General features: G+C 40.8%; 1 protein-coding gene across 2 annotated transcripts in view; it reads left to right on the top strand.

The window, feature by feature from the left end:
• Positions 1-14,390, top strand: part of SLC36A4 (solute carrier family 36 member 4) — a 46,081-nt gene extending 31,691 nt beyond the window's left edge. For both annotated transcript variants that reach the window (XM_045818096.1, XM_045818097.1), the window contains 3 exons: positions 602-771; positions 2,176-2,345; positions 12,646-14,390. In XM_045818096.1, the coding sequence (XP_045674052.1) occupies positions 602-771; positions 2,176-2,345; positions 12,646-12,953 (648 nt within the window). In that variant the 3' untranslated portion in view covers positions 12,954-14,390. The remainder of the gene's footprint in view (positions 1-601; positions 772-2,175; positions 2,346-12,645) is intronic.
• Positions 14,391-25,815: the final 11,425 nt, after the last annotated feature.

Here is a 25,815-nt window from a genome sequence, read left to right as displayed (position 1 = left end):
GGGTTGAGAAGGGCCCTTCACTTCTGTGGTATCCTTTTCTAAAACCTATAATCCCAGTGTGATCATGAGAAAAACATCAGATAAACCCAAATGGAGGTACATTATGCTAAATATTTAGCCAGGACCTCAAAACTGTGGAGGTGGTGAAGAATAAGGAAAGATGGAGGAACTCCCACAGACCAGAGGAGACAAAGAAGATGATGACAGAATGCACCGTGGAATTCCTGATAGGAAAAAGGACATTAGTGGAAAAACTGGTGAAATCCAGACAAAGTTTGGAGCTTAATTTAATTGTAGTGTACCAGTGTTATTAATTGTAACAAATGTACTTTGGTTGTGTAAAATATTAACAATGGGGAAACTGTTCAAATTTATTTAAAAAAACAGGTTTGCTTCATAGAGCTGATTTTAATTTTTTTAAGAATTTATAAATTTGTGTAAAAAATACATGTGTATAACACATGGAAAAATATTCAACAATTATAAGTGTTTAAAAAGAAAAAGAGTTGCTTATAAACTAGAGAAAGATTAATTTGTGCATATATAATACAAAATACTGCATTGTTTTAAATTGTTTGTATTATTTGCGTTCTTTTCTTAGGTCCTTCCACTTGAAAATCAAATGAAAGAATCAAAACGCTTTCCCCAAGCGCTGAATATTGGCATGGGAATTGTTACAACTTTGTATGTCACGTTAGCTACCTTAGGGTACATGTGTTTTCAGGATAAAATCAAAGGCAGCATAACTCTGAATCTTCCTCAAGATGTGTGGTAGGTAGATACGAGTTCCTTAATCCTGGTTTGCATATTTTATAGATATAAGTTTGCCAGTATTTGATGATAAATGTAAATTCTTGGATTTATAGTGTAAATATGAATTTTTTACTGATTTCTTTACTTGTATAGTCTAGAATATTTTTTTATAATCTTCAGAGGAGACCACTTCTGATTTTACAGGTCCTTGTGAGATTTTGGAAAATGATTAAAAATGGTAGGACATTTTAAAAGTGAATAAAGAAGAAAAGTAAAACACAGATTCTTTTAATATGGACACTTTAACAAAAAGTTTAACACTTGCCCTTTCAGGGTTCCTGATGAAATGACATGACCTGTCACTTATGTCCCCCACTGTTTTACCGGGCAGCTTTCATACTATACATACCCCAATCCTTTCAGAACACAGGACACACTATAAATAAATTAAATAATATGGTATCTTAGTATTCTCTTTGATATTAGAATCGTATTCTACTAAATGAAGCAGTATTAGGGTATATTTATAATGTGTCCAAAGTCTTTATTAAGACATGTGTACTGAGTTTTGACCAGAGGCTCTCTATGATATAGAAATCTAAAGATATTTATAAAACTGAAAATTGCTGTACTCTTTTGAAGCACTGGGCATCAAGAAAAGATAAGTTTACTTGAACAAAACAACCACCTAACCCAAGTTTGTTTCCTTTATTAATGCAACTTTAAAACAGGTTCAATTCCTGTACAATCTAGAGAAGTTTGCAAGTTGAAACCATTTAGATGCCTACTTTGTAGACTTAGGAATGATGCCATTTCTGCAACCAGTGCCATACCTATCAACTTTTTTTAAGCAAGGAGAACTATGTAACTCAGAGTTCCATGTGAAGTTTTTCTTTATAAATGAGTGAGATATGAAAGATATGTAGTATGCTCAAGTTTTAAAAAGAAAGTTGAAAAAAACATTAGCTCTTTATGGGGCTCAGTCTAACCTTCAGAACATTGGCTTGGCCTAAAATGAAATCTTTCCAATGGTATTTCACAAATTGATGTGTGCCTCTGCTTTCTAGGCTTATCAGAATGAATTGTCCCTCTATTGTCTAGAGATTTAGAAGTCAGCTGGCTTTTTAATGTAAATAAACATTTAATTAGTAATAAACTGGCCTTAGCTTGTTTTGGATCTCTTGTCTATCATAAATAACAATAAAATTAAAAAGGAAGAAAGCTAGATTTATATTAAGGTAATAGTGTAAAGGCATTATGCTGAGTGAAATGAGCCAGACAGAGAAAGACAAATACTGCATGGTATCGTGCATCTTAAATTATCGCATTGTAAACTTTAAATATATTGTAGGTTTATTTTTAACTTGTACCTCAATAGAGCTCAAAAAAGAAGAATGACTAAATTTTGAAATTTTTACACAGGTTATATCAATCAGTGAAAATTCTATATTCCTTTGGCATCTTTGTGACATATTCCATTCAGTTCTACGTCCCTGCAGAGATCATCATCCCTGTGATCACATCCAGAGTTCAGGCTAAATGGAAGCAGATCTGTGAATTTCTGATAAGGTCCATCTTGGTTATTATTACTTGTAAGTATCACTGTATTTATATCATAATAATTTTTTATTGTTGAATTTTATATACTGAAGCAACTTAAACTATATTTTAAAATATTTTTGAACAATTTTCTTCACCTAGCTGGGATATATGTTGATTTAAAATTTTATTATTCTGCTACTATATAAGAAAAACACAACTGGATACTATCACACTTAAAAGAACTAATCGAAGTATTATTTTGAAATGAAACCAGTGATGGTTAAAATAGGGTTTGGCAGAAGTAATCCCTGCCTGAATGTGGTTGGTAGGGTAATAATATGGGTGTAATAATTTACAGTTTTACCTTGAACATTTTCACCTAAAGTGTCATATGGTGTGCTTGAGTGTGATATTGTTATGGTACAAAATTACATGCTTATGATTTTGTAATAAAAAAGGTGTATTATTTGTGCCAGACCCTGTATAAGTATATTTAAATTAGATGCCTAAGGGACCCCTTATATGGTTGATATACATTTTACTTTGGTTCTGGTTTTCCTTTTTTTTTTTCTGATAACTTTTGTATATTTCAGTTTAACTCTTCATGACTACCTTTGGTAATGGGTTTCGTTTTTGTCTTTAATAATTTCAGTGGCTTATTTTACATATTATTTGGAGTGTATGAAGGTCTGTCCTGAAAAAATACAGCTATTGTTAATATAATCAGAATGGTTTGTGCGACATTGATGTAACCTGGCGCCCTGGAATGCACATGCATGAACAATGATGACTTCACTGTACTAGTCAGTGGAGGCGGTAGATGCTATTGAGTGAGTGTGTGTGTACTGTGTGGTCATCACATTAAAAATGACTGAATGAGTATAGCAACGAATCTGCACCAAATTTTGCATTAAGCTTGAGCATTCCTCCATGGAAACTATTGAGATGATTCAGAAGGCTTTCAGGGATGATGCAATAAGTGCAGAGCAAATAAAAGTGTGGCACAAATGCTTCAAAGATGGCTGAGAACCTGTTAAGTGATCCACATTCTGGAAGGCCTGCAACAGGCAGAACACCTGAGAATGTTGAACGTGTATGGGCTGCAATCAACAAAGATCAGCGACTGACAGTATGAGAATTAGCTGATTTGGGGATTCCAAAATCTATGGTATCCGAGATTTTGACACAGGATCTTGGCATAAAACATGTTAAGGCAAAATTCATTCCGTGGTTTCTGCTACCAGAACAGAAGGAACATCGTGCCGTAGTTGCTAATGACATTGTTCAAACTGCTACCAGTGAACCAGATTTCCTCAGGGAGGTCATAACTGGAGATGAATCCTGGGTCTACGGCAATGATCTGGAAACAAGGCCCAATTGTCCCAGTAGAAGTCACCTGGTTCTTCATGCCTGAAGAAGGTTGGCATAAAGGACAGCAGAATCACAGCAAGATCAAGACCATGTTAACTGTTTTTTGTCTGGGAAGGTGTTGTCCATCGTGAGCATGCCCCTCCAGCCCAAACAGTTAATAAGGAGAACTACCTCAGTGTTCTTTATTGGTTGAGAGCTGCAATACAATGAAAATGGCCACAGCTATGGGCAACTGGTGATTTGCAGCTTCATCACAACAGTGTACCGGCTCGTGCATCATATTTCCTACAGAGTTTTTTGTTGAAACATCAAACCACCCAAGTGACTCAGCCTTGATACAGCCCAGATTTGGCACCCTGCAATTTCTGGCTTTTCCCAAAAGTAAAATCACCTTTAAAGGGAAAAGATGTCAGACCGTCAATGAGATTCAGAAAAATATGATGGGGCAGCTGATGGTGATTCCAACAAAGGATTTTGCAGAGTGTTTTGAACAGTGGAAGAGATTCTGGGAGAACTGTGAGGTTTCAAGATGCCTACTTTGAAGGAGACTGAGGCCTTATTGTCCTATGTACAGTGTTTCTTGTATCTTGTATCTTCTTCAATAAAAGTCTCTCTTTTTCATATTACAAGGCTGGATACCTTCTGGACACACCTTATGTATAATGTGCTACCAAGATTTCACATTAGAAAATGCCTCCACAAGCATTAGTAATGGAGACTTATGAAAGGGAGTTTGAGTTTGGTAGAGTGGAGAGTGTGGGTTTTGGAGTCACACTGACCTGATGGTTGACACTCAGGCCCACCCTTACTTGCTGGTGTTTTCAGGGAAGTTGCATACCATCTTTGAGCTCCTCTTTCCTCAGCTATAAGTAAGGATAAGACTTTCTCATGGCATTTTCGTAGAGCTTAAAAATATTAAAGTAGCTAGAAGTTATTGTTACTATTATTATTATAACTACAAATAGAAGGATAACCTCAACACTGAACTAACTAATGGGATTGCCTAGAATGATACCAGGGACCAGATTACTGGTGTTCTGGGGGAATGAGCCACCTGTAAATTCTGTGGAAGATATATGTAGCCATGTTGGCCCATTCAGAGTTAGAGGATGGTAGAGGTAGAAGTTCTGGACAGCTCTGTAAATTGCGTTGAGCAGCTTGGAGTGGAGCTTATGCCCAAGTGTAAAGATTTAGGTGTATTACATTTTGATTGAAGAAAAAGCAAAGCTGGTTAAAGTAGGTAAAATTTATTTTCAAAGCAATTATTTTTTATTATAGTTGGCATAAAATGTTATGTTAGGTTCAGGTGTACAGCAGAATTGTTCGACATTTATTTATCTTACAAAGTGCTAACCAACCATCTAGTAACCATCTGTCACCATGAGGATTTATCACACTGTTACTGACTATATCCCCTTCACCTTTTTCTCCCATCTCTCCACCTCCCACCCCTCTGGCAACCTTCAGTTTGTTCTTTGTTTCTGTGAGTCTGTTTTTGTTCTGTTTTGACTTTTAAAAAATTCCACATATCAGTGAAATCATATGCGGCATTTGTCTTTATCTGTCCGCCTTGTTTTACTTAGCACGATACCCTCTAGGTCCATCAGTGTTGTTGTAGGTAGCAGGATTTTGTTCTTTTTTATTCATGGGTAGTATTTCATTGTGAATTCCATTGTTTCCTCTTCATTATCCATTCATCTATCGATGGACACCTCAGTTGATTTCATATATTGGCTTTTGTAAATAATGCTGCAGTGACCACAGTGGAGCATATATCTTTTCAAATTAATGTTTTCCTTTTTTTTTAGGATAAATAACCAGAAGTGGAATAACTGGGTTGTATGTTAGTTCTATTTTAGTTTTTTTTGGATAATCTCCTTACTGTTTTCCATAGTGGCTGCTCCAATTTTCGGTCTTACCAGCAGTGCACAAGGTTTTCCCTTTTCTCCACATCCTTGCCATCACTTCTTGTGTTAGCTTTTCGATAATACCCATTCTAACTGGTGGGAGGTGATAGCTCATTGTGATTTTCTTTTGCATTTCCCTGATGATAAGTGATGTTGAGCATTTTTTCGTATGTCTGGCCATCTGTATATCTTTGGAGAAATGTCTCTTCAGGTTCTCTGCCCATGTTTTGATTGGAGAATTTTTAAATTTTTCTTAGTGAGTTGTATGATTTCCTTATATGTTTTGGATATCAACCTCTCATAGGATATATCATTTGCGAATACATTCTCTCATTCACTGAGTGGTTTGTCTTTTTGTTTTGTTGGTTTCTTTTGCTGTGCAGAGAAGCTTTTTAGTTTGATGATGTCCCATTTGTTTATATTTGCTTTGCTTTCCCTTGCTTGAGGAGACATACCTGAAAATATGTTACTAAGCTTGATATCAAATAGTTTACTACCTATCTTTTCTTCTGGGAGGTTTATGGTTTTAGGTGTTAACATTTAAGTCCTTAATCCATTTTGAGTTTTATTCTTGCATATGGTGTAGTAGAGTAGTCCAGCATTCCCAACACCAGTTGTCAAAGACTCTGCATTGTAGATTCTTGCCCTCTTTCTTATGGATTGACCACATAAGTGAGGGTTTATTTTTTGGCTCTCTCTTTTGTTCCATTCATCTGTGTGTTGGTTCTTGTGCCAATATCATACCACTTTGATTATTATAATTTTGTAGTATAATTTCATTCCAGGAAGTGTGATATCTTCAACTTTGTTCTTCTTTCTGCTTTAGCTATTTGTATGTTTCTTTTTAAATTTTTGTGATTCCATATAAATGTTAGGATTATTCTATTTCTGGAAAGAATGTCATTGGGTATTCTGATAGGGATCACATTGACTCCATAATTGCTTTGGGTAGTGCAGTCATTTTAATGATATTAAGCCTTCCAATCCATGAGTATAGTATATCTTTCCATTTATCTGTTTCCTCTTCAGTTTCTTTTTTCAGTGTCTTATAGTTTTCAGAGTATAGGTCTTTCACCTTGGTTAAATTTATTCATTGATATTTTATTTTTGATGCAACAGTAAATGATTTTCCTTAATTTTTCTTCTGATTATTAGTGTATATAAATTCAATAGATTTGCATAAATTAATTTTGTATTCTGCTACTATACTGAATTAATTTACTCTATTAAATAGTTTCCTGGTGGATTCTTTATGGTTTTCTGTATATAATATCACATTATCTGCAAATAGTGACAGTTTTACTTCTTCCTTTACAATTTGGATGCATTTTATTTCTTTATCTTTTCTGATGATGGTGGCCCATACTCTCGATACTCTATTGAGTAATATGGTGAAAGTGAGCATCCTTGTCTTTTTCCTGATCTTAGAGGGAAAGCTTTCAGCTTTTCACCATTTAGTTTAATTTTAGCTGTGGGCTTATACATAGCTTTTATCATGTTCCTTTTAAATCGATTTTGTTGAGAGTATTTATCATAAATTGATGTTGAATTTTGTCATATACTTGTGTCTGTGGAGACGAGGAGCATGTGATTTTTATTCTTGGTTTTGTTGATGTGATGTATCACAGCAATTGTTTAGGGGATGTTGGACCGTGCTTTCATCCCTGGTGTAAATTCCACTTCATCATGGTACGTATAATCCTTTTAATATATTTTTTAATTTGTTTCCTAGTATTTTACTGAGAATGTTTGCATCTGTGTTCATCAGGGATATTTATCTGTAATTCTCTTTTTTGTAGTGTCTTTGTCTGATTTTGGTATCATGGTAAAGCTGCCTCATAGAATGAGTTTGGAAGCAGTTTTTCCTCTTTAATTTCTTGAATGGTTTGGGAAGGATAGGTATTAATTATTCTTTGAATGTTTGGTAGAATTCACCTGTGAGGCTGTCTGGTCCTGGGCTTTTGTTTGTTGGGAGGTTTGTTTTTAAATTATGACTTCAATTTCATTGCTAGTAATTGGTCTGTTCCTATTTTCTGTTCTTCCTGGTGTAGTTTTGTAAGTTTGTGTGTTTCTAGAAATTTATCCTTTTCTTCTAAACTGTACAGTTCACATATAATTGTTCATAGTGTTCTTTAATAATCCTTTGTATTTCTGAGTTGTCTTTTGGCATTCTCTTTCATTACTGATTTTATTTGGGCTTTCTCTCTTTTTTTCTTGATAAGTCTGGCTAGAGATTTGTCAATATTATTTACCCTTTCAAAGAACTAGCTCTGAGTTTCATTGGTCTTTTCTGTATTTTTTTGGTCTATGTTTCATTTATTTCCACTCTGATTTATGTTATTCCTTTTATTTGAGTTTTCTTTGTTTTCTCTTTCTAGTCCCTTTAGCTGTGAAGGTAGACTGTTTATTTGGGAATTTTCCTGTTTCTTGAGGTAGGCCTGTATAGCTGTGAACTTCCCTTTTAAAATTGGTTTTGCTATATTCCATGAATTTTAGAAAGCTGTGTTTCATTTTGTCTTCAAGTAGTTTTTGATTTTCTGTTTGCTTTTCTCTTTGATCCCTTGATTGTTTATTAGCATGTTATTTAATCTCCATGTATTTGTGTTTTATCCAGTTTTTCTTTCTGTATTTGATTTCTAGTGTTACACTGTTTTGGTCAGAAAAGATGCTTGATGTGATTTTGGTCTTCTTGAATTTATTGAGGCTTTTGTTGTGGCCTAATATGTGGTCTGTCCTGGAAAATGTTTTACGTGCACTGGAGAAAAATGTGTATTCTGCAGTTTGGGGATAAAATGTTCAAAAAATGTCTGTTAAGTCATCGTAGTCTGATGTGTCGGTTAAGACCATTATTTTCTTACTAATTTTGTGTTTGAACGAATTATCCATTAAGGTTAAGTGGTGTATTAAAGTCCCCAGCTATTATTTTATTACTGTTAATTTCTGCCTTTTTGTTCATTAGTATTTGTTTTAGGTACTTGAGTGCCCCTAAGTTGTGTATGTAAATATTTACAATTGCCATATACTCTTCTTGGATAGACCCCTTTGTCATTATGTAGTATACCTCTTTCTCTCTTAGATTCTTTGTTTCAGAGTCTATTTTTTCTGATACAAGTGTTGCTCCCCCAGCTTTCTTTCATTTCTGTTTGCGTGGAGTATCTTTTTCATCCCTTCACACTCAGTGTGCCTTTTGATGTGAAGTGAATGTCTCATAGGCAGCACACAAATGGGTCTTTCTTTTATCCATTCTGCCATGCTGCTGTGTCTTTTGATGGGAACATTGAGTCTATTTACATTTAAAGTAGTTATTGGTATGTATTTGTTTATTGCCACTTGGTTGTTTTTGGTTGTATTTGTTGTTTTTTGTTCTTTTCTACTTCTCTTGATCTCTTCCTTTTGGTAATGCTGGCTTTCTTTAGTGTTTTGTTTGCATTTCTTTCTCTTTATTTTTGGTGTATTTTTTGTAGGTTTTTGGTGAGTGTTTACCATATATTCATCTGTATCTGTAGCAGTCTATTTTAAGATTACATGTAAGTTCAAATGCATTCTAAAAGCAATACATTTTTACTCCCCCTGCATACTTTATGTTATTAATGTCATGGTTTTTTTGTTTGTTTGTTTTGTGTATTCCCTATTTCTTTTAATTCATTTTGGTAGTTTTGTCTCTTAGCCTTTTAGCTCTTTAAGTGATGAATTCACTGTGTTTCTTATATATCTGCCTTTACCAGTGACTTTGTTCTTTCCTGTATTTTCTTCTTTTAGGTTATATAGTCCTTTCTGCATAAAGAAGACCCTTGACTATTTCTTGTAAAGCCAATTTCGTCGTGGTGAACTCCTTCACTGTTTGCTTGCCTGGGAAGCTCTTTCTCTCTCCTTGGACTCTGAGTGATCACCCTGCAGGGTGGAGTGCTGTGGACTGCAGTTTCCTTTTCATCAGCCCTTTAACTGTTTCCTGTCCCTCTCTTCTGGCCTGTAACATTGCTGCTGAGAAATCAGCCGGTGTAGCCTCATGCGGTTTCCCTCATGCGTGACTTCCTGTTTCCTTTTGCTGCTTTAAGGATTGTCTCTGTATCCTTACGTTTTGCCATTTTAATTATAATGTGACTTGGTATGGGTTTCTGTGGGTTCACCTTGTTTGGAACTCTCTGTCCTTCCTGGACCGTGATATCTGTTTCCTTCCCCAGATTAGGAAAGTTTTTAGCCATTATTTCTTCAAATATACTTGCTGCCTCTCTTTCTCTCCTGTTTCTGGAATCCCTTTAATGCAGGTGTTGGAGTCCTAGATGTTGTGCCAGAGACCCCAGAAGTCCCCAGTTTTATTTTCTGTTTCCATTGGGTGCTTTCCACTGCTCTGATGTTCAGATCACTAACATACTCTGTTAACTAACTTGTTAGTTCCTTTTAATGTGTTTTTTTCTTTTAAGTTTTTGTATTCTTCATCTCTGATTGGCTTTTTGTTATGTTTTCTAACTCTTTGTTGAAGTTCACTCTGAGTTCCTCTATTCTGCTCTTGTTTGTTGAGCATCCTGTGACTGACTGTCTAAAAATTGATTATCTGGCAAATTATTTATCTTTGTTTTAGTAATTTTTCTCAGGGATTTTTCTTATGTATTCATTTGGGGCACATTCTTCTGCCTCCTCACTTTGTTGACCTTTGTGTTTGTTCCTATGAGCTGGATAAGATAGATGTCTCTCCCAATCTTGAAAATAAGGTTTTGTTTAAAAGTGGCTTCTGCCAGGGGCATCCCCGACCCCCCGCCTGCAGCCTGCATGCATCCCAGGATGGCTATGAATGCAGCCTAACACAAAATTGAAAATTTACTTAAAGCCTTTTTTTTTGCTCATCAGTTTTCATTAGTGTTTACATATTTAATGTGCAGCCCAAGACAATTCTTCTTCCATTGTGGCCCAGAGACACCAAAAGGTTGGACACCCCTGGTAGACTCGGGCTGTTTGTTTGGGCAGGTTAGTTCAAGTGTGGTGCGAGGTTAGTGGGGTGTAGGCTTCCAGAAATGTTGCTTGGCCAGAAGTTGGTATAACCTGGTGTGTGCGGGCTTTCCTGCTGTTCCAGGTGGGGCAACCCTGTAGGTTGGGCTGGGGGCCCTCTGATCCTGTTTGTGATCCAGGTGGGGCAGCCTGGTGTGGGGCCTGTGGTGGCCCCCTTGCCTTGCTGCACTGCCGCTGGTCTGAGCTGGGAGTCTGGTGTGAGCCTGAAGTGCAGCGACCCTGTCCCCCTTGTCGGAGGTGGCGAGAGGCTTCCTGCTGTGCACCCTGTTGTTCTCACCGACTGCTGTGAGAGCCTGGCCCAAGCTAGTCCACCCTGTGGGCACGACCACCGCAGCCCCCAGTTCCTGCACAAGCTTAGCAGAGCTGCCCAGCAAGCATGAGCTAGAGCTCCTAGTGTTTCTGTTTTCGCTCCCAGTGGGGCATCCCAGGGGGCATGTGCAGCAGCGGCCTGGTGAGAGGGAGCCTCAGCACCCTGTTGGGCCTGCTCATTATAGCTCCAGACATGGGGGCCCTGTGCACACTGGCAGCGGCTCACTCTTGTTTCCTGCTGGAGCTAGTGCCAGGCAGGGCAGCTGGGGGTGGGCTGCTGCAGGCCCCCGGGGCAGGCAGAGCACCTGGTAGGGCTCCCATTGGGCCATCCAAGTGCAGGCGGGGGAGGGGGGGTGGGACGTAAACAGTGGCGCTCACCAGCTCCTCCATTCCTAACGGGTTCCCTCAGATTTCTGGTGGACTCCCATAGTTCCTTAATCTTCTCTGTGTGGTCGGTCTCTTTCTCTCTCCCCCCTTTGTTTTACAGAAGCTGTTCATGGGAGGGGCCAAGCTACAGGGCCTCTTTCACCGCCATCTTGGACCCGCCTCATACAATTATTAAAGCCAGGAAATGAACGTTGATACAACACCACTAACTAATCTATAGACTTTATTCTTAGTTTGCCAGTTTTCTCACTAGTATCCTTTTCTGATCCAGGAGCCTGCACAAGATCCCACTTGATTTTGTTGTCATATCTACTTAGTTTCCTCTAGTCTGGACGGTTTTCTTCATCTTTCTTCACCTTGACACTGGAAGTGTCAGTTTTGTGGAATTTCATTCAATTTAGATTTGTATGATGTTCTCTCTTGATTGGGTTGAAGTGAAGCATTTTTAACAAGAATTCCACAGGGGACGCTTTGCACTTCTTAATGCATCACATGATGGGTATCAACATGTCTTGTGAGTGGTGACGTTAACTTTGATCGCTTGGTTGAGGGCGTTTGAGAGATTTCTCCACTGTAAAGAAGCCCTTTTCCCCTTTAAAATTAAGTGTCTTTAGGGGGATTCTTGGAGACTGGAAACATCCTGTTCTCACAGTTTTTGCCCACTAATTTTTAGCTTCCTTTAGTGACTTTCCCTGCTGCAATTATTACTGTGGTGTTTGCTCAATAATAATTTTATATTTCTATTGTCCCTTCTATTCAGTTAATTAAAATTCTGGTGTCAGGAGTAGTTCTCCCTTCTCTCTCTCATTTCTTTCATGATGTATTCATATCACATCATCTCGTCTGTGAGCTGAATGGCAGAGCAATGAAAATGCTTTGGAAATAAACTATCCAACCTTCTTCGCCAAGAATCTCACAGCAAAAAATTAAAAGGTTTTTATAAAATAAACTCTATTGACAAGTCAAAGCCCAAGAAACATCACCGTTTTGTTTCTTTGCCTTCATTTTTCAGCTCACAACAACATACGACAGATTCTCCCACAAACAGCAGTTTAGTAATGCCTACTTGCACCAATTAAGTATTGAAAATGTCTGTATTTAGTGTTGATGTAAGTATTAAGTACTTAAATAAAAATGTGTATTTTAAGCCCTGGCTGGCGTAGCTCAGTGGATTGAGTGTGGGCTGTGAACCAAAGTGTTGCAGGTTCGATTCCCAGTCAGGGTACATGCCTGGGTTACAGGCCATGACCCCCAGCAACCGCACATTGATGTTTCTCTCTCTCTCTTTTTCCCTCCCTTCCCTCTCTAAAAATAAAATGAATAAAATCTTTAAAAAAATGTCAGTTTAAAAAACGTGTATTTTGTTTTCCAGGTGCTGGAGCCATTCTGATCCCTCGCTTAGACCTTGTAATCTCCTTCGTTGGCGCCGTGAGCAGCAGCACCCTGGCGCTGATCCTGCCGCCGCTGGTGCAGATCCTCACGTTTTCTAGGGACCACTGCAGTGTGTGGATGGTCCTGAAAAACGTGTCCATAGCCTTCACTGGGGTCGCTGGCTTCTTGTTAGGGACCTATGTCACTGTTGAAGAAATCATCTCCTCGACCCCCACAGTTACGTCCAGTACTTTACAAAGCTCCTCTCTGACTTTGAATGCAACGTGCTCTACATCTGGTTTGAAATAGTTGACGTGGAATTATGAGTCTTCTACTTTTGTCTCAGTTCTGAAAATGACTGAAAGAAGGACTGGTAGAATGAATACATTGCCATAGACTTAAATATAAATGCAAATTCTGTTTCCTTTTGGCACAAATGGATATTTTGGCAGTAAATTGTAATTCTTGCCTAGTAGTGGTAGACTATGGCAGATTTGTGGTTTTAGCAATAAGTGTTTCTTAATTTAGTTTTGAAAATTGAGCAAATTAAAATGTTAAATAATTAAAGAGTAAAATGGCTTCTATTTTTCATTCAGTCAGAAATAGTTTAACCGAGACCCTTTGTCCCCATTCTACTGTTTTGTCCCCAGCTAAGGAGAGAGCAGGATTTCACCAGTAAGAGAATTAAAATCCTAATTTTAATTTAGTGAATTCTTAATTCACTTGGACCATCCTAGTCAATGTCACACCACATTTTATTTATAATGTAAAAATATCTTGATTATGCTTTTATTAGATAGCCAAATACTTAGTCCCAGGAAGTATAGAAAACTCTCATTTACCATGTTAGCATCAGAAATCCATAAAACTGGAATTATTTTTATACTGTTCTGTAATGATAGTTGATCTTCATACTGAAACCCAAGGGGCCTGTGCAAGATCACTCAGCCTTGAGATCAAGAGAAGTGATCTTTTGATTCCCAGTCCAGGATTTTTAAAAATATTTTTCACATCACATCTAGGAAAAGAATAAAGTACGTTCAGTTCTACTTTAGTGTTGAGTCCCTTTGTATTTTGACTACTCTGAAGGCTGTGATCTTTGAATGGCACGTGTGACCCGAGCATAGAGTCAGAACCCTGCCGGACGCACCTCTGTAGTGCGCACCGCACCGGGGAAGAAGCGGTCTTTGTAACGAGGGAGAAGCCACGTGCTGGCTTAACTGCTGGCTGGTGGAAGGTGCCCAGCTGTCATCTGTGGTTGGAGCTCTTACTATTTCTTCCCTTTCTAGGTTTTGTGGGCACCATCCTTCTTAATGGACACAGATAGCTGACAAAACACAGGGTTTCTGCTGTTACCGGCCCTGTGGCTCCCCTTTTACTGATCTGAGTGGGTGGAGTAAACTCCACTGAGATTTGTGCTTAGGAAAAGAAAGACCATTTTAAACTGTCTACTAAATATCGAGACACTGTCAGTTTCTTCCAGAGACATACTTCTGTCCTGTAGTCTTTATACCCAGTTATTAGCCAAAACAAAGAATCCTGCTTTTTAAAAAATTCACACTTTAAAACATGTTGAACTGTTTAATCAGGCTGGTGGTATTCCAATCTGTAATAGTACAAGACACTAATATCACTGCACTGTATATATTCTTTATTTTTATATGTAAATGTTAACTTAAGTCAAATATTTTTTGCTTACATCATGACTGAGTCATCAAATAAAATCCTAAAGAAATGTCATAAGCTTTATTTTGGACATAAATTCATACGAATCAAAACCTTTCTAAAGCATTCACATTGAGTATTACCAATACTTGTTTGTGATATTTTTATTTCAAATCTATTATGTTGAGCCTTCACTCATATTGAGAAAATATGAAATATGTTAACAGGAAAAGTAACCGTAATTGAAACTAATGTAATTTTGAATCTAAGAATAAGGCATTTTTTAAAATGTGGAATGGTATTTCGGCGCTTTGCTGCTTGCTCCCAGATGCCAGTTCGTCGTCACTGTGCACACCGCCCCCATCCCCACCCCCACCCCCAGGAGAAGGCCCCAGTGAGGAAGAAGGGCCAAGAAGCCTGTAGGCTGTCTCAGCTCACACCAAGGCTGTGGCCGCCTCCAAGGAGCGCAGTGGCCTGTCACTGACTGTGCTCAAGAAGGCACTGGTGGCCGCCACCAGCCAGGACATGGACAAGAACAACAGCCAAATCCAGCTGGGCCTCGGACCTGGTGAGCAATGCCTCCGGTGCCAACCATGGGCGCTGGTGCCTTGGGCTCCTTCAAGCTCAACAAGAAGGGGTGGAAAAAATGTTTGGTGGTATAAAATAATCGAAAACTGTTATTTAATAGAAAGCACTATTAAGAGTTTGTCAGCTGTCTTTAAATGATATTTCTGGTCTGTATGTGAAATTTTACTTTTATGTTTACTTGTTTATTTTCCTAATGAATTCATCTAATTCAATAAAATTTCTATTAGTTTATCATAGCAATAGATAAAATTTAAATTCAGCATGCATAAGCGTTGAACACATCATTAACCAGGCTTTCTTACCCAGTGAGTGCTACAGTGGCACCCAGTGCCTAGAAGTCACTAAATTTATCGATACTCTGGGTACAGGAGGAAAACTGAAATGCAGAAAAGAGGAGGGATTGGAAGAGAGAGAGTAATTTTAGTTCTTAACAGGAAACCCTATTTAGATGTAAAGTATAAATGCACTAATTGAAGGATTTTGATGATGAGTTTTACTTGTAAAAAAAAAATTCAGTGGGCAGTATTTTTCCTCTGAAAATTTAGTTTTAATGAATCCTAACATTTTCTAAAGATTTTTGGAGAAGATATTTTGACTAGAGCAGATTTTGCTATTATATTAGGGCCTGGAAAAATGGGAGTGATTGCAGCTGCCAGATTTGTGTTTGGTATCTCTGCTCCAGTACATTATTGCTAAAACAACTTCAGTGTTTCATCAGCCGCCCCAGGAAGTCCCCTCTTCTCTGAAAGCTGCTCAGGTGCCTGAGAGCCATTTCCACTGCTGGGGTGAGGGAGAGAAAAGGAAGCTTTACTTGCCTCTGATGAGCTCTGTTCTAAGTCAGTTCCTGCTATTCCCTTACATTCAAAAGGGTTTCACCAGTTTTAAAGTTGACTTATCAAAACACTGGTTTTTAGACATTACTCCACAAATAAGAACTAGGGTTTTTTCTTGGCTAAAGACCAGTTTGTGTGGTGTTACCAAATGAAAGAAGTACTGTATTAGCAAGTGCACATTATGTTTTAATTCTGTCCTCATTGGATTCTCCTTTATTGACACCATTTCTGCCTCTCACAGGACGCACCCAACAATTCATAAGCATCTTACGCAATGAGCAAGCTGTAAATTTCCTAACAGGGCCTAATAACATTCAGTAGTCTCATAATAGTTACAGAAAACCTCCCTATCTGCAAAGTACTCTAAACCATAAGCTGAAATATTCAAGTTCTATGTCTACCATTTCTAGCTGAAGCAGAGCACAGGTCTCCCTGTAGCTTACCTGTGGCACCTGTTCACGGTGAATGTCAGTCAGGACAGCAGTCAAATAGTGTGTTCGTTTCCTGTGATGCTCCATACCCACAGTGGTAGTAGGTCTTGATTTCAGTCTCTTCTTTAAAAGGGAGAAGATGCAGAGTAGACAGCATGGAAATAATAAGTAAAATTACTGAGCACCAGTGGCTCAGTGAATATTTTCTGTTGTGGATAAAATAATTTGATAAAAACAGAGACCATTGTTGATATAAAATGACTTTTTAAAAAAGTGAGTCTATTGTTACCTTTCTGGCTCAACTAACTTCCTCTTCATAAGAAAATTTTTGAGGAACTTTGATTTTAAAAGTATAGCAAGATACTTGCTGACATGAAATGGCTGATGGAATGATTAATACTCTGACAGAATTAGGGTTCATCTAGTTTATACCTCTGGTACTCAGGAGGCTGACCACCTTTCTCAGAGCGATTGGTCTCCACCAGGGAGATAAGGAGACATGTTTAAGAAATGATTAGAAATACTGTATATTGCCCTGTGGTAAATGAGATGATATTTTTAAAATTAGCTAGTTTGTATGCACCCATGTGTACACACACCGGTAATTATGTGGATTAGATAGTACCGATGTACCATTTAAACTGGGTGCAGAAAGATATGTTGAAAGATCACTCTGAAAATTCCATTAGAGGTCATTCTGATAGTAAATAGGAAAATACATGTTTATACCATAAAGAAATTAAGCTGTGGATTTTTGTTTTGTGAAGTGATTTTGTTAGTTTGAATGAAAACTAAATGCCATTGCACTTGACTCACTTCTTTTAACTTATTTTTCTTCATAATATGAAAAGTCTTAAAGTACTGAAACTTCTGAATTTTCAATAAAATATTATTTTGCTTGCAAATAAATGCCTTTTAAACTTGTCTTTTATAAGGTTAAAAGACACATATTGTAAGCTGCAAATGGCATTAGAATATGTAATATTCTCATAGCATTTCAATGTCTTTGTGGTTAATTTTCTGTCGTGCGATCGTCAGCCTTGGGGGCTGATACTCTGCCTCAGAGAGCCGAAGCTGATTACAAATGAAAGGACACCCTCAAAACCATGACCTGAACTTTCCGCAGTAAATGCAAAATGAGCAGTTGGCAAATGCTGCATTCGTGGTTTAATTTACTACTTTCTTAAGGTCAAGACCATGTATCAATCACATTTTAGTACCCTTCATACCATTTTATATCAGTAACCCTGCTCTTGTGAACCTTAAACAACACGCCAGAAGAAAAAGACTCTGTGCCTGAAGGTCCTTGGCAACATTAGGTCTTAGCAGTGAGAAAGTGGAAAGGACCTAAATGTTCAACAATAAGGAAATCATAACTTGGGATATCTTCACCTGGACTACAGTGGCGATTGCATTAATAATACTAGTCTTATACTAATCTTATACATAAGATTAGTAATTTGGGAAATTTACGATTCATTTTAATTGCAGTTCTGTAAAAATATGCTATGAAACAAGACAAGGAGATACGTAGAAGGGAACCATAGTGTTCAGAAAGCAGATAGGTGTACTGTTTTTAAGTGCAGTCACAGGAGGGCTGTGAGAGAAGTAAAGAAAGAGATTTAGGGCAGCAACAGCCTGCGTAGCCATGGCACTGCGCTTGGCCAGCAGCAGAAGGAACGCAAAGACAGAAACAAGCCATTGGGTGGGGATAGGACTAGCTCTGCTGAGAGATAAATGCAATGAAAAGCCCTGTGGGATACTTACTAGACAAAAGAAATGTGGCCACTTTGTAAAATTAATTTCAGTGGAGTGTTTATGCAAAAGGTTTAGAGTGATTTTTTAAAATAGGTGCACACAGGCTCTCAAAAGTTTTGCATACAAGTGGACGGTGGCCACATTTCACGGGGCCCACAGACCTGAGGGAAAGGTTTCCTGGGAAAGGTCCATCAGTTTTTGAAGGACAGGTTTGACTCAGTTTCCCTATAAAGTCAGATTTGAAGTCTTAAAGTGTCTGAGGGAATCAGGTCTTTTGGCCTTCCTGGTTTTGGGGTGCTGTGAAGCCCAGGACTGCTTGGTACCAGATGACAGAATGCTTCTCGAACTAAAGCTAGTACGTTAACACTGCTGAGGAATTCGGGAGTAATTATGTTGTACCCTCCATCCTGCCCATGTAGGCTGAAGGACAGGGACTAGACACTGGCCACCCAGCATGCACCGAGCGGGGGGAACGGCATGGATCGCAGTTGGGCAGGTCTAGAGCCAAACAAGAAGTAAACCGAAAAACAGGGTGGTGCAGAAGCAGCATCTGCAGATGATGAATCTGCGAATGCCACATGTCGTAGCTCAGGCACTAACAGGCCTCCCCACAGGCACAGAACAGACACTCACAAATCTGATCTGGGCACTCTCCTGCCTTAAATCTCCTCTCCCCCAACCTGAGCTGTACAAAGACGGAGCTCCTTAATGTGGTTCTCTGGCAGGAGTCCCTGCTCCCACCCCCCACCACCGCTTCCCCCAGCACATTACAAAAACACTGAAGTGCTGATTGCACCCCAGGCACACACGATCTGCATGACTCCATCACCCTCATGCTGAAATGACTTCCTTCTATCCTTTCCCCAGTTTTTATCCTGGCCAGTCCTTCACTGTTGTTAACATTCAGTTTGGGTGTCTCTCCCACCAGGAAGCCTTCCCTATATCCATCTCCATCCCAGACTGAGCTGTGTATTCCTTCCCTCATGCCAGCGAATGCCCTCACGTTTGTGATCTGTCTTTCAACAGTGTTTGGGAATTTAAAGTCTGGTTCAATTATTGGTTCTAGTTTATGTGACTGTCTAACTGGCACATCCAATGGACTCCTCATCTGTCTCCCCTCTGGTCTCTTCCCCACACTACAGCCAAGGATCTTTCAAATCAAAAATGTTAGGACCCTCTCCTCCAACGCCAGCAGCTGAAAATCCTCCAGCCATTCCCCAGTGTTCCACCTACCAGTCCACTGGACGGTGCCAACTAGACAGGCCCATCGACTAGGACCAATATTTGAACCAGGAGCCACATTATTCAAGGTCCTGGTGAGAGGAAGACCATATAGAATGAAAAAGAATCAGTTCTTACATAAAGTATAGGGACTAGAGCTCTGGGATAAAGAGCAAGTCCCTGCGAAGCCCCACAAGACAAGGCCTGGCCCCTGTCTGCTTCTCACCCGAATCTTATGCCAAGTTCTCTCAGTCACTCTGCTCTGGCTGCACCCGCTTTCTTGCTGACTCATGCCCATCACTCTCCCTTGGACCACAGGGCCTTTGCTCATGCTCCTCCCTCCTGGCTTCTATCCTACCAGCTGATGGCCTGTTCATCCCTTAGATCTCAGGTCATGAGTGGCCTCCTTGGGGAAGCCTTCCCCAACCTCATGGTCCGCATAGCAGACCCTCCCTCACAGCACTGGAGTACCTGACTTTCATAGCTCACAGATTCATGTGCGTGTGTGCCTGATTCGTTCCCTTCTCCATCGGCTCCTTAAGGGATGACTGTGCCTCTTTCATTTGGCCTTGTATTTCCAGCACCACCACCACCCCTAGCAATTGTTCCATAAGTACTTGTTATTAGAATAAATAATGAGTGGTGAGTATTCATTATATATTTGAGATTTATTTTTGAGTGGGGAAAAACTATACCAGGGTTGTAAAGTCACCAATACGATTCTTGTTGGATCAGCAGCATCTCAAATTTCCTCCTAGTTCGGCACAGTAGTCTGGCTTCAGGAGACGCGGTCCCGGATCTCGGATTTTGGGGCCTAGAGACTGGCAGGGTGTGGCGGGGAGAGGAGATGAGAGAGCAAACATTTTACATTTTGATGAAGGGCAAACAACATACACTTATCCATTGTCCTATAATTTCATAAAAGAAAGGTCACCTTAACACCTCAAAAATAGCGAAGACATAACTTCAGAAAATAATAATCGTGGCCCCTCCCAGGCAGGTAGAGTTGGTGTCTTGAGATTTTACAGAAAACTGCCACTGGTGTATGGATCCGAATTTTGTCTCCAGTACATCCTGTGTGACCTTGGGTAAGCAACTTCCCCTCTCCGCGCTCCTCACTTCCTCCTTCTTGGGGGCATTGTGAGGATTAAATGATTTAACCTATATTAAAGCCCTTCACACACTGCATACACACAGAGGCTAATGTCGATTTATCACCTGTATCATTCACGAGACAACACCGCCACCTGGTGGTCTTTATCTTAGAGTACAGACGGGCTGCTTCAGAGGCATTTCAGAGGCACCCACAGGCAGGAGGCTGAGGCAGAAGCAGGGAGGAAAGCCATAAATATTCACAGCATAATTAAAATAAACCCTCAGTCGAGGATATCTTTATTGATTTGAGAGAGAGTGAGAGAGAGAGAGACAGACAGCAATGTAAAAGAAACATTGATAGTTTGCCTCCTGTAGGCACACTGACCTGAGATCCAACCCATAATCTAGGTATGTGCCCTGACCAAGGATCGAACCTACAAACTTTTGGTGTCCACGACAACACTCCAAACTACTGGGCAACCCAGCCAGGGCTCATGGAATCATTCAAAGCTGAGGTTGTTCTGTCTTCCTGAGAATGAAGTTTATTCCTTGGAAGCCTCTCTCCAGGCTGTCAGCTCTAGAAGAGGAGAGAAAATGTTCTCTCTCTCCCTGGCCTCCCAACCATGGGGGCTGCTTTATTTGGGGTGGGGGTAGCTCTTCGCTGGCCTGACAGGACAGTGGGGCCTTGGCACTGTCGCCCACTGGGTGAGGGTTGGGTGTGGGGTTGCTGTCAGCCACAGCCCTGCCTGCCTCTTGCTTTCTGGCAGGTCCAAAGAATGAAAAAGAAACCACAGGACCCATGGACAAAGCCCAAGGTGGGCAGGATTGAGGGAGGGAGGTGGGGGTGGGTGGGGTGGGGGAGAGTAGTGGGGGTAAATGGAGACAACTGTGCTTGAACAACAATTTAAAAAAAGAATGAAAAGGAAACAACAAACTGAATGTGGAAGCCTTTTTATGGTGGTCACAAAACAGAGACAAATGTTAAGTTCTGAGCTCTCACTGATAAGGGTCCTTTGCTGTTGGAACCATCAGCCACTGGAAACAGCCCTTGGTCCTCAGAAAAGTCGTTGCAGGAGAGTCTGTGAGATAGAGCCTTGGGCACTCTCTCTTTCAATATTTCTTACCCAGTGTGAGAGAGTGACACTGATTTTCCTTTCTTGTCTTTGCTTGCAGATTTTCAATTAGCCTGTGAGCCTGGGAAGAACCTCAGCAAAAGACAAAGAAGATTGGCTCTGGAAGTAGATAGGGTTGTGTTTGAAACCTTGTTCTGACACTTGCTGACTATGTGACCTAGGGCAAGTCACTATCTCCTTGAACTTATTTCTGCATCTGTAAACTGAGAATGTAATAATATACAGCTCAGGGATTTGATATGAGACTTGAGTGTGATGATCTACCCCACAATCTCAGGGGCCAGACAGGCATGGTGAATGAGAGAAATGGGTCAAGTGCAGGGCAATGGGGAGTGGTGGGGACAGTGGTTAAACAGGAGCACAAACCCCAAGTAACAGGGACAGTTGCTGGTTAGCATCATCTGACCCAAGGCACTCGGGCACTTGATCCAAGACATTCCGGACAACCTGGAAACCTCAGAATTTTGGAGAGTTTACTCAAGAGTCCATGGGTGGACTTTGGCACTGCTGGGTTGGCTAGCCTGAGAGAGCAGCAGTGGTGAGCAGGGCAGTGTGGTGGAAAGAAGTGCAGGCCCAGTGCTGCCAGTGTTTTCAAATGTTCAAGAGAAACAAGAAATCGGCTTCATTCTTTAATACTGGCAATTATACATTTTAAAAACAGTGCACCGGGATCCAGACATGACCCTGTGTTAGCTGTGTGACCTTCAGCAAGTCTCTTAACCTCTCTGGGCTTCTGTTCTTTTGTGAATAATAAGGGTAAGCATATATCTAGCTCCTGATATTGGGAATTTATATAAATTATCTCATTTAACCTTTTACTCAACATGATAAGGGAGGTGTTACTATTATCCCTTGTTTTTCAGATGAGAAAACAGAGGGACAGAGGAGCTAAGCACTTGCCCAGAATCCCACAGCTGGTAAGTGGCAGGGTTACTGTGAGGCTTCAGAATGAACTAATGCATGCAAAGTGGCCAGTGAATAGTAATTATTATTGTGTCATTGTTCTTATTATTACTATTAACACAAATTGTTCAAGTTCAGTTCTCATACTTAACTTGATGGTCACAGTAACCCACTAGGTGTTCACCTGTCAGACAAAGACCAGGGCCAGCTCTGAGTTATGTGGTACATATCTTTGCAGGTAGCTCTTGGATGAATTAATAGTTCCTTTTTACATAGGCCTTGGGCCACCCTGCCTTTGGGTTTCCTGGGATGATAAATAGGGTCAGACCCGTGGTACAGTCGATAGATTGTCATCTCGGGGTGACCAAGCCAATCATGACCTATACTTTAGAGCATGAGTAGTTCTGAAGTCAGTACAGATTTGCTCTGCATTGAGTGGGCTGTAAAGTATGGGTGACAGACGGCCCTGAAAAGCAGTTGGCATGGGAGTGGGACACTTGCAGGGGCCTGGGGAGGGGCCAGGTTATGAAGAGGGAGAAGAAGCCGAAAGTGGAGGAGGCTGGCCTCTGTTCAGTGGGGCTGTGGTCAGAGCTGGCCAGGTTCCCACTGGGCCCTGCTTGGGACAGAGTCCCGTTCCGAGAGCAGATTTGATTGGCAGTGGGCTGTGTCAGAAAGAGAACGAGTTCTGGAGATGAGTAGAACTGGATTTATATTTCCACTGTGCAATTTCCTACCTGAGGTACTAGGTACTCCATTCTGAGGTACTCCATTCTGAACCTATTGCTCAGATGAAGATGAACAGAATCTATTTGCAAAACACTTGTTTTTCTACTGAGCAGAGCTCTCAAGTTCAGTCATTAAGAGGCTCTGTAGTCAGGAGCGCCCGGGGTCAAATCCGGCTTCTCTCACCTCCAAGTTCTCGGAATAACTTCAGGGTAAGTTGCTTGACCACTCTGAGCCTTACTTAGTTTCCTGACATTGGACCAATAATAGAAGCCCCTGCCCACATAGGTGTGATCATCAAATTAGATCATGCAGGTAAAGATAAATTAGCACTGTGCACAGAGAGTGAGCTCAGCAAGAAGAGGGCGTTATTTTTATCCATCTGCTTCTGATCCACCCCAGCTGGGCACAGAGGCAGCTCTCAGTCAACACCAACTTGGCTGCATGACCAGTTAGATGTGCTGTCCAGGAAACAGGTGGCATCGTCAAACCGGGCAAACTGAGGAAAGTTTAATAAAAAATTATGACACTGAAAACATTTTTAAATCACACAATAGCTGTTAAAAGCACACATGCCACACACTACTTACACATGCATGTCTGGGGCATCCCAAAGCCAACATGGGGCAGCGCTGCAGGACGGGGCTGTGCCAAGGAGAGGCCACTGCCCTCTGTGTGTAACCAAGATGACAGTTTCACACTTCTCCTCCTAAGCCATGTGATCTTGCGGTGGTTCCCAGGAAAATGGAAAGAATGAAGCCCGCACCATGTCTTAGGCTTGATCACGTGACTTGCTTAGGTCACTAGAATGTGAAGCAGAAGGTGCTGTGTGCTGAGGCTAGACATGCGCTTGCCTGGTTTTGCTCTCCCTCTTATGTGTCTGTCATTCGCCATGAGAAGACTGTGCTGCGGGAGTCAGAAGGAGGCAGCTTATGGAGCAACTGTGGATCCAACTGGCAGTCTGGATCAAGATCAGCGGGCCCCAACAGTGCCAAAGGTGACCTATGGACCCAGAAAACCTAATGTTTGCTCCTATAGCCACTGAGATTTTGAGGTTGTTCCTAATGGGAAAAACTAGCTCATGTCCACCTCTTGATTAGGAGGGGCACAGGGAGATGCAGTTACTGGACTGAGCTGCCTGATAGGACTTGTGACCTCAGTAGAGGGGAAGAGATGGCTCACCGATACCCTCTACCCTCCCTTGTATCTCCTGCTGGTATCTCTGCTTGGCCGAACTCAGCTGGGAGCAGAGAGCAAGGGATCCACTGGCAGAGACACTAAAGTTTGGCCCGCTGGCACAGTGCATGTTGGAGAAGATGGAGAACAGCTGTGGACAGACGAATGGGGAGGATCCGGCACAACTAAGAAGGAAGGAGGGTATGAGAGCTCTTAAATTAACAAAGTACTGTGCTAAGGGCTTTGTAGAATGAGCCCCATCTACCTACAGCCCTTTGGTCATTTTCTTCCCAATTCTTTCCTTAGTCTCCTTGGATTTCTCTTCTTCTGGCTGGTGATTGGGAACAGCTTTTGGGTTCTGAAGCTCAGTGGAGTTATACAGCAGGGCATCCTTAAACAATCTGACAAGTTTTCCAGATTGTTCCCCTACCCTGATCCATCAGCCAAACAAGAGGTGTCCCCAAGATGATTATGGTTCAGAGGGAGATTCAGGGAATGTTTTTTTTTAATCTGTTGTCTCCCAATTTCTTTAGCAAAACTATATGTTCTAAGGTATTATCTCCAAAAGTGCCGGCTTTATCCTGTTCTCTCCAAGTGTCTTGTCAAGAGAGCCAGGTCTCCTGCTTCTGGGGAAGGAGCAGTTCAGCATAGAAGTGCAGAGCAAGAGTTGGGAGTTAGATCAAAGTGCTTGTAAAGCCCAACCTGCCCCCTTAGTGGCTGGGTGACCATGAGCAGATGACTTCACCTGATTCCTGAACCAGAGGAGGTCATATCAGCGCCAGGTCCTGGGGTCATATTAAGGATTAAATGAAACACACATGAATGCTTTTAGCACAGTCCTTTGTTAATGCTCATTAAACTATTATTGTAATTGTACACTTCATAAATGACATCAGGGTAAAGACGGTGACTCTGGAAAGGAGCTGGGTGGCACAGAATGCTCTAGCAGATGCCACAGGATCTGGTGACCCATGCCCTGGTATTGGGAGGTCTGTGCACAGTTCTTCTGTTGGTAAGATTCCATCCACTCTTGAGAAAACAAAATCTCTCTCATTTCCAGGCAGGTAGAAGCGGGAGCATTCCTCAGCCTTCCGGGGCTCTAGGCTGCATCAGGTGAGGGGTTTCTCCTAGGATCAGCCTGTTGGTGGTCTGGTGCCGTTCCTCTATTAAGGAGCCATGCAGATCACTCCATTCTTGAGGTATAGGTATCTGCCAAACCCTGTGATATCCTGCAATTTGTGATTTCTTAAATTTGAATATACTTTTAAGGGGATCAATTCAATGATGAATTTAGGCCAGCCTGAATCTTGTAGGTAAGTGATACATACATTAGAAGATGGTTGCAGAGGAAAAGTAGAGAATGTCTAGGAAGCTATGCTTGTTAGAAGGGTGGGTGTGCACTTATTGCACACCCACCCCCATTCACTGCCAGCCCAGCTCCACACCCATCCCTCCACCCACCACCCATTCCACAGGACACCCAATACACATCCCATTCTTCATCCACTTACTTCTCCACATATCCACCCCCCTTCAAAGCCACCCATCCACCACTCCCATCCACTAGCCACAGTCGTCCATCTATCCATCTGTCATCCATTCACCTACCACTTACGCACCCAAACCCACCATCCCAGTCATCCAC

The sequence above is a fragment of the Phyllostomus hastatus genome, unplaced genomic scaffold (genome assembly GCF_019186645.2).
Source record: "Phyllostomus hastatus isolate PE091 unplaced genomic scaffold, TTU_PhHast_1.1 phas_scaffold_317, whole genome shotgun sequence".
In the NCBI taxonomy this organism is placed as follows: Eukaryota; Metazoa; Chordata; class Mammalia; order Chiroptera; family Phyllostomidae; genus Phyllostomus; species Phyllostomus hastatus.
Note: the sequence above shows the minus strand (reverse complement) of the source record. Positions and strands in the feature narration are given on the sequence as shown.